At 33.9% G+C, this 9,641-nt stretch overlaps 1 protein-coding gene and 1 long non-coding RNA gene across 2 annotated transcripts; one reads left to right on the forward strand and one right to left on the reverse strand.

The window, feature by feature from the left end:
• The first annotated feature begins 673 nt into the window (after positions 1 to 673).
• On the forward strand, positions 674 to 2,036 carry LOC122580120. The gene is made up of 2 exons (XR_006320744.1): positions 674 to 1,377; positions 1,702 to 2,036. It is a non-coding gene; the product is annotated as an uncharacterized LOC122580120 (long non-coding RNA).
• A 1,398-nt stretch (positions 2,037 to 3,434) lies between these two features.
• On the reverse strand, positions 3,435 to 5,293 carry LOC122578670 (7-ethoxycoumarin O-deethylase-like). Its single transcript, XM_043750687.1, has 2 exons — positions 4,408 to 5,293; positions 3,435 to 4,213 (listed from the first exon to the last, which is right to left on the reverse strand). Exons 1-2 carry the CDS (start codon positions 5,278 to 5,280, stop codon positions 3,605 to 3,607), a joined length of 1,482 nt encoding a protein of 493 aa, XP_043606622.1. The 5' UTR covers positions 5,281 to 5,293; the 3' UTR covers positions 3,435 to 3,604.
• Between the last annotated feature and the right edge of the window lie 4,348 nt (positions 5,294 to 9,641).

Raw genomic sequence — 9,641 nt, forward strand, 5'->3', positions numbered from 1 at the left:
TAGATATTTAATAGATATGGACATCCATAATATAATTATTCAGGTTTTAGGTAAAATAAAATAAGTATTAAAGTAAAATAAATAAAACAATAGGTTTCTCTTCACTGTAGATCATCGTGCATCATGAAAATCATCGTGCATCAATTGCTTCGTGAATCTTTATGCATCAATTTAACCATGATCTAAATGTCAAGATATTGTCTTATTTGTTTTACTTTAATACTTGTTTTACAATAGTCAACCCCTAATTATTCATAGTACATGCATAGTTACAAGATTTTTATTTGTTTTTTAAGATTTACATATATATCCTATATATCCTAGAGGCATAATTACATATCTATCCAAACCATGCTTCAGAAGCATTGTATTTATGCATTAAAATTTTTATTTTGGGTAAATATATAACTATGTCTAAAAAACAAGATATTTATGAAAAGGGAAAAAGTCATAAAAAAGTAATATATTTTCTTAAAGTTCTTACTAAAGAAACCTATTTAGTTTTTGTCTATTAAAAGGATTTCATTTTTAAAAATTTCTCAATAAAAATAATATCGTTAGTTTTTAACAATATACATCCGTTAAATGCCACATAGGCTTGTCATGTCTTTAAAAAAACTAACGTGGAACAGTTGACATATACATATTGTACGTCTGAATTCATATACATTGAATGATGGCAAAAGAAATTAAGTTTCTATCACCTACCAATACCATCCATATCTTCTATTTTGAGTTGTACATAATTCTTTCATAAATTATAACTCGATTGTTCAATAGATGCATTATATTGACGAGACTCATCACCTAATTCACTAAAAAAAGAGGCAAATCAGGTGATTGAAAGAGATATACGGCGGCTAGATTAGCCGGAATCTGGTGGGAAGTAAGATCTCCTTGTCGGCGAGCACCACCCTCTTCCTCTTCTTCATCCTTTATTTTTCTTTCTGCGAACATCACCTTCTTCTACTTTCTTGCAAATCTTCGACCACCAGAAGTCTAGAGCAGCCGCCGCCACAACCACGTGAGGAACAACAGATGAAGTTTTCAAAGACTTGATGAAACGAAACATATACATAATCGGTTTGTATTTTAAATAGATTTATGGTATAACATAGATCTCGTTTAAAGACGCCCCAAATGATAGTGAAGACAAAGGAAAACTAGCAGCGGCGGTGGTGGCGCAGTGGTAGCTCTTCGGCTCGTCGGTGATGTACTAACAGTTGCGGCGAGGCTTTGGTAATTTTTCTGGTGGCCAACCGCATTTCTTAAGAAGGAATGTGTGTGTGTGTGAAACTTGGAAGAGAGAAAAAAAAAGGGATCTATACAGATAAATTGCTCGGTAGTTTTTTTGAGGTGGCAAGTTACTTAACAAAGGTCTAACTTTAATTTTTAACGATATTACTTTTATTGAGAAATTTTTAAAAATAAAATTCTTTTAATATATAAAAATTAAATAGGTTCCCTTATTAGGAATTTTGAGAAAATATATTACTTTTTTATTGATTTTTCCCTTATGTAAATCTTTTTCTTTCTTTTTTTTTTTTTTATTACTAAGTTTTTTCCTTTTAGTTTATCTATATGTTCTCAACCGATTTGATTACACATTCTCAAATATCACTTTACAATTTAATGTTTTAACATGTATTTTTTACATTTTCACTTTACTAAACTTAATGGAGTGATTTTGCACCTTGTTAGATTAATATTCTATGTATGGAGATTGCAATTAGAACGACTCCCCACACGTTGGAATTTGTCTAATAAGAGTGTGGACCTGACACAAATATCGATCCAATGTTGGGTCAAATTGGGCCGGGTCAGCAGCTTAATGAAGAATTAAAGGGTGGAGGGAAGGAATTTAATTTCGAAAATGGACCATAACTGGCCCGCTACATATAACTGCTCCACTAATTTTAGTATTACAAATGTGTGTTTTTTTTTTTTTGAAATTTTATCAAGATATTAATTCTCTGATTTGTTCTTGTATTTAGAGATTTTGTTGGAATAAACATGATTCGATTCGAGTGATAAAACATCCCCAATCGTCCTATAGAACCTGTAAAAGCATAAAGCATAATTGCTATTGATTTCGGGTTCCCATAACAAGGTGATTGAGTAATAATGGGATGATAAATTCGGCTGGAACATGATGCACGAATTAGAGAGGAATACACACACGAAAATTAGGGTATTATGTGTGTAGGGATTAACTTCAACTTAGGGTTAATTACCCTCTATTTATAATGAGAGTAATTACACATTCAACCCTTTAATATTTACATATTCAACCCTTCTGGTGTTTAATGTGTGTACCAGTAGTCCTCTTAGTTACAATTACCTAATGGGAAACCCTATACTACGTACTACGTCTCTAAGAGTAAATACGCCCATCATATATTTACTTAGACATAGGGATTTCAGTTATCGTCAATTACCATATCAGGAATGATACATGATCAGTGACGGTCACACTAACGTGGTTCCAACAGATTTGCCATCTCTAATTTTAGTAACTTTAATCTGTAAATTTCCAGTTCTTCTCAGGATCTCCCCTCCATCATTTGCCCATTGTGTTCTAACGATGCGAAAACAACTAATCATCTATTTTGGTATTGCCCGATTGTTGTTACTACAAATTTATTTTTATACTCTCTCTATTTATTATACACAAACTATTGAATCTATAATGAATACCATATATTTGGAAGTTTAATAGAATCATGAAAATTTTAAAATTAGATAAAATGTAAATAACTCTTGTTGATTGAAAATTTAAAAAATACATGATATATCCTTTACTAGTTTATAAAAATTTTGATCATTCTCTTAAATTTAAGATCAATATTTGCTTTGAGAGCCACCACAAATAGATACACATACATATTACACGACCATCGCCTATCATAATTCTAATTCGGTGGTCAGTGAAACCGGCTGGTGCCACCTCTAACGGCTAATGTCAAACCAAATTTTGTTTTATAAGCTTTGTAGTGTGTGCAAATAAAAATAGTGAGCTGTGAAAGATGAGGCTACTAATTGGTCTTTTTTAACACTACTAACTACTAAGATTGTGGGTTGGATGTAACTGATGGTTTTGCTTTGAAGTATTTGGATGTAATTCCTAGAATGTGAAAGATTTTGAGAGCTGAAGATCAAAGAGGATCTGGCAGTTTAGTTTTTTCTTTGTATATTTTGTAGTGGGTACGAATGTTGATGTAGCACTTGGGGTTATCCACGTTGATTTAATTTGATTCATGTAAATTTTGCTAATTAATACAATTTCACCTTTGGGTAAAAAAAAAAAGTTTAATTACTTGCAGCAAAGCACGCATAAACATTAGAATCATGTTGGAAAACTTAATAACATTATTAGAAAAATATTGTAACTTACCGTGATACACTGAGTTAGGTAACCAAACTTGTCACAATGTAAAGAAAAAATCATTGTCATAATCTAATATATACACAATATTAGTAGTTCAATACAACAAGAGCAACGGCGAATTAAGATCGGGACGACAACAATAACTCTTTTTTACATCATCACAAAATATATTGGAAATATTTTCAATAATCTTACTGGAAAGAAATACTTCATATGCTAATTTAGTGATACAGGAATAACACAAAGAGAGATTGACTTTTGTAACGTGAGTCCAAACTTCTCGGTCATATCCAGTTCCTTAGATTTAGTTTTCGTATCTATATACCAATCGAAGTTATTTAGTAATGAGCCTAACATGACATGTAACATACGCATTGCAAGTGGCAAACCAGGACATATTCTTCTTCCAGCACCAAATGGGATTAACTCAAAATCTTGACCTCGGATATCAAGTTTAGATGTCATAAATCTTTCTGGGTTAAACTCTAGTGAGTCTTCCCAAATGGTTGGGTCTCTTCCTATGGCATATGCATTCACAAGCACTTGTGTGCCTTTTGGAATGATGTATCCATTGAGATTTACTTCATTCTCAACTTTTCGAGGAAGCAAGAGGGGTACCGGAGGATGCACTCGTAAGGTCTCTTTCACAATGCAGGATAAATAAGGTAGGTTCAAGATATCATCCTCTTTTACGATTTTACCTTTACCAACGACTTCTGCAACCTCCAATTTAGCCTTTTCCATAACTAGTGGGTTGCGAAGTAATTCTGTCATTGCCCATTCTAACGTGTTTGAAGTTGTATCGGTGCCAGCTGCGAACAAATCCTACATTATCATAAGTACTTTACCGATTAATACCTAATGATTTATCAAGATATGCTTAAGTTTAAAAATGAAAGTTTTGATTGGAAAAGAATATATATATGTAGTGGATTTTAAGCAAACTTGAATTACATGTGTAAATCAAAGTGATATGCATTATATAAGATATATGCGTCTAGAAAAAGAATTTTACTCACCAGAAACAAGCTCTTGATGTGTGCCTGATTAAACTCAACTGGGTTCTCTTGACTTATTTTGAGACACATATTCAATACATCGTTTTGGTTTGATCCACCCATTCCCAATCTCTCATTAATTAAGTTCTCAAATATGTCAACAAGTTTTCCAAAATGATGACTCAATCTTGTTCTAATCCTTTGCGGGTCAAGCTTTTTAAAAATCGGAAAATAATCTACTAGATTTGGTTTACCTGCTTCCACCATGATATTTCCAACCACTTCTTTAAATTCCTTACCTGAATCCTCATATGGGTTTGTTAAGTCTCTAGAGAAAATTGTGTGAAATAAGAGATTCATAGTGGTTCTAAAAGCTGCTCGGCCAATATCTACCGACTCATTAGCTTGGCTAGCTTTCTTGCAGTATGCTATGAGATCATTCACTTTTTGGCGCCTTAAATGTTGGTTAGAATTAAGGGAGTTAGTGGTGAAAATGTTGGTGCTAAGAATTTTACGTAAGGTTCGCCATTGGGTACCAACAGGGAGCCACGCTACGGAGTATTTGGAGTGGTTATGGGCATTTAAGGCATCTGGGATATGACGACTAGAGAAATCAAGGTCTCGCTTTTGTAGTACTTCTTTGGCGGCTACAGCCGAGGAAATAACTACTGTGGTGATATGACCAAGTTTTAAGGACATTATCGGGCCATGAATTTTGGCTAGTTTGGTTAGGGATTGATGTGGTTGGTCACCAAGCAAGTGAAGGTTTCCAATGATAGGTAGTCGGGTCGGGCCTGGTGGTAAGGTTTTGGGTTTGCCATACCCAAATACTGATAAAGTGGCTTGGAATAATAAGTAAGATACAAATAAACCAAGAATAACCATAAAATCCATTGATGCTAATAAGTTTGGGTTTGTGTGTTGGTGGTATTGTATCAAGGATGCTAGTTTTATACACATGCACAACTTTTAATCAAAAGCACAAATATGTTGAAAATATGAAGTAAATAATAAAGCAAATGGGTCTCACATAATTGCAGATTGATGGTATAGTTATAATTAAAAATTGTCATATGGGATTGCATCCTTTGTTGCTATTTTTGAACAAAGAAAATAATATATCTTTTTAAACTTTAGCTTAAATATTATTTTAAAATATATAAATGTGACAAGTGGATTTTACTTAATGATCTCTTTCCTAGTCTTACCCTTGTATTTTCATATATCACCATAACTATAAACGGTTCGATTTTGTTTAAAAACGAAAAGATCGTTAAGGTTCGTTACTCGTTGTATTTCTAGCATAAATGACAATATCATAATATAATACTTGTATTTTTTGTGAACATTCAACTTGAAATTTTTATTCATGGAATAGAGGACTAACGAGAAGCTAGAGTACATCCATGGAATAAAGTACACGCGAACAATCCTAATTATACATTAAATTACACCATTTTGACCACTCTATACCGGGTTTGGGTAATCTGTTAACAATCCACAAGAAGCTAATGGACTTAACTTCAGTGAAGGCGAATCGGATTGTGGGTCTTTTGTTTGAGAACACACTTTCGTTTCTGGTCTTCCATATCATCCAAATATAACTAAGAATAATCAAACTTATATATTTGCTCCTGCTTCTGCCGAAAAGTGGGTTTTTATGGAAATCGAGCAAGTCTTTGATGATGGTGGGTTTTGTTGCGGGAAGTTTGCACCACGAATGGATGAGGCTCCATAGTAAGTAAGCGAAATCACAGTGGAGGAAACTATGTTCAGCCGATTCAGTGGTCAGTGAAACCGGCCGCTGCTACCTCTAACGGCTAATATCAAACCAAATTTTGTTTTATGAGCTTTGTAGTGTGTGCGAATAGGAATAGTGAGTTGTGAAAGATGAGGCTACTAATTGGTCCTTTTTAACACTTGTGACAACCGTCACCTGAGCGTTCGTCTGACTATACTTTTCCGTTTGTAGAAGGTCATTAACTATCAATTTAAGTCTTTAGACGTGTGGCTATATGGATTAGAGTATGAATAAGACAAGACATGTTTATTGAGTACTAGTGCCTTTAACTTTTTAAGACTTGGAGCAAATGATTGAGGAAGACTAGTTGCCTCATAGAAATGCCAAATAAAGTTAAAATGAACATTAAGCGAATCAACGGATATAATTTACCTTTGCCGTATATGGTGTCATTTTAATTAATTAAACGAGTCGACAACAGAAAAACGTATTGATTTTGTTTTGGTCATAACTTTCAAACCGTAACTCCGTTTTTGACGATTCAAGCGGCCACAATTTCCTAAAAGAGTCTAGTTTACAGATATGGGTCGAGCTCGACCTGGTTGAGGTCGACTTGGTCGAGTTAGAACTGGTTGAGTTCGACCATGGTTGAATTCCACCATATTCATGCCTATATATAGTTTGTTCTTTCATTCCATCAAAAAGGTTTTACACACATAAGATTTCTCTCTGAGGTTTTCTTTGAAAAACACTCTTTCTTCACAAAAAAATTCAGATTTCATAGACAAGAAGTGAAAAGAGTTTGTCTTTCAAATCCTCTCTTAAATCATTCTCTCGATTTCGGATCTAAACGCTTTCAATCAATCAAGACTTCAATCTTTGATCAAGAAACAAGTGAATATTATCATTCTCTTCATCAAAAACTTGTGTAAGTTCTGTTCTTAATCTCTCTAATTCGTTTTTATATGTATATATATGTTTACCCTTTCGGTTCTTATCAAAAGCTAAGCGAATCATGTTTTTGATTGTTGATTGTGCAATTTCGGTTACAATTGTGTGTAAGAAACGAATTGAACCTTGATTAAGGTTTTGATTTGATACATTATGCACTCATGTAATTTGGATTTTGTGCAACTACAAGAATTGAAGATATCATTTCCTTGGCTAAAAGACTCATGGGTATGAATTGGCTAGCCTTGGATCTCGTTATTTTAACAAAATTGCGTCAAAATCGTTCGTTTTGCTCAAATCGCGTATGAATCCGAACCTGGAAAAGTCTAGATCGACCTAGGCAGGTCTAGCTCGACCTCTACCTAGTCAAGCTCGACCTCTGGTGGTCTAGGTTGACCCTCTGTTGACTTTTGTCGCTTAAACGGCTCGTAAGGTTCCTAGTTTGTCCCGAAATGGCTTGTTTTAACTCTCGGACCTTTAAGACTTGGAGTAAACTCATTTTGACCTCTGTCCAGGTCAAACTACACCTGTCATGGTCGAGTTCAACTACTTCCCTACTCATATAATCGATTTCTTTGGCCTTTCGTGTCCATACACGCTTAATCGGTTCTTAATCTTGACTAGTCTCTCAAAAAGTGTAGTTTTGGTCCAATGGGTTAACGTATGATCAAATGGTTTTGAAATAACATTTTTGGGCTCTAGTTGACCGAGTTCAACCAGGATGAACTCAACCTTTATTCATTTCGGTTTCGTAAGCATTTCGGTTAAAATCTCCGGTTTTGTCTAGTTTTCAGTAAATTCGAGTAAAACTTATTTTGAACTATAAAATGATTTCAAATAAAGTTGTATTGATATAATAATGTGTTTGAACTTAATAAAGGACTTTGTTGTCAAATCCTGACTCTTGTTCGATTTATTCGAATTTTGTCAAACGTCGTTTAAGAAGTTAAATAAAGACATGTGCACTTAAAGGCGTTTCTAATAGACTAAGACTTAAGACCAAAGACTTTCATTGTGACTTGTCATGTATTATTGGTAGGTGTTGATTGTCATGGACTTTGATTGTGTTTGTCGTGCTCGTCCGTTATACTTTCATAACACTTTTAAGGTAAGCTTCGTAGCCTATCTTTTTACAAGTTTTGGGGTGGAAAGTATACTTATTTTTTAAATAGTTTTGTCGATTCCTGTTTATGTTCAATATGGAGCCTGTGCGTATAGAGTTACTTGTGCCATTTGACGTGCTTGATTTTGTTTATATGTGTGTCATTTATGTGTTTATTGTTGTGATTTATGGTTTGGACGTGCTTATTGTATGAGTTAGAGACTTGGACATGAGACTTGAGACTTAGACTAAGGCAAGTACCGTAAGGCCGGACTTTGAGACATTGAGATTTTGAGACATTGAGTCTTCGAGACATTGAGTCTTTGAGACATCGAGACTTTGAGACATGAGGCATGATACTTGAGACTTTGGACATATTATGGCGTAACTCTGCTCATTATGTATTGAACTAATACTTGTTTAGACTTTAAAGAATCGACAAAAGACTTATTTCTTTGACTAGACTTTTTGACTAAAACCTACGAACTCACCAACCTTTGTGTTGAAAAGTTTTAGTATACTTTTCAGGTACTCGGGCTATTCAGGGATAAGGACTTACATGCTAGGGCTGGACTTCGGAGATTAGTGCTCCTTTATTTATTTTCAGACTTTAAGGCTACATGCCTTGGATTATTTCTTTATGGACTTGGTTGTAATAAGCTATTTTAGCACTGTTATGACTTTGAACTCATGTATTTTGGAATATATTTATTATATTCTATTTCATTTAGCAGTATCTATGTAATCCATGTCGTGCTGTACTTTTCATGACACCTCATGTTTCCGACAATGGTGGGGTGTTACAACACTACTAACTACTAAGATTGTGGGTTGGATGTAACTAATGCTTTTGCTTTGAAGTATTTCGATGTAATTTCTGGAATGTGAAAGATTTTGAGAGCCGAAGATCAAAGAGGATCTGGCGGTTTAGTTTTTTCTTTGTATATTTTGTAGTGGGTACGAATGTTGATGTAGCACTTGGGGTTATCCACGTTGATTTAAATTGATTCATGTAAATTTTGATAATTAATACAATTGCACCTTTTGGGTAAAAAAAATTTTTTAATTACTTGTAGCAAAGCGCGCACATAAACATTAGAATCATGTTGAAAACTTAATTACATTATTAGAAAAATATTGTAACTTACCGTGATACATTGAGTTAGGTAACCAAACTTGTCACAATGTAAAGAAAAAATCATTGTCATAATCTAATATATACACAATATTAGTATTATGCCTGAAATTTCAAGTACCAATATCTTGAAAGCCCAAGATCTTGACATCTCAGGATCTTGACACAGCGGAACATTCGGAAGATATACTAACGTATTGTTACACATGTTATTATTATTTCCTCTTGAGTCAAACATGCAAGATCAATGATAATCAATATCACACATGGGAAATACCTCTAACGGTACAAAATCAAGCATACACGCAAAAAATCTCTTCAACATG

The sequence above is a fragment of the Erigeron canadensis genome, chromosome 8, assembly GCF_010389155.1.
Source record: "Erigeron canadensis isolate Cc75 chromosome 8, C_canadensis_v1, whole genome shotgun sequence".
Classification (NCBI taxonomy): domain Eukaryota; kingdom Viridiplantae; phylum Streptophyta; class Magnoliopsida; order Asterales; family Asteraceae; genus Erigeron; species Erigeron canadensis.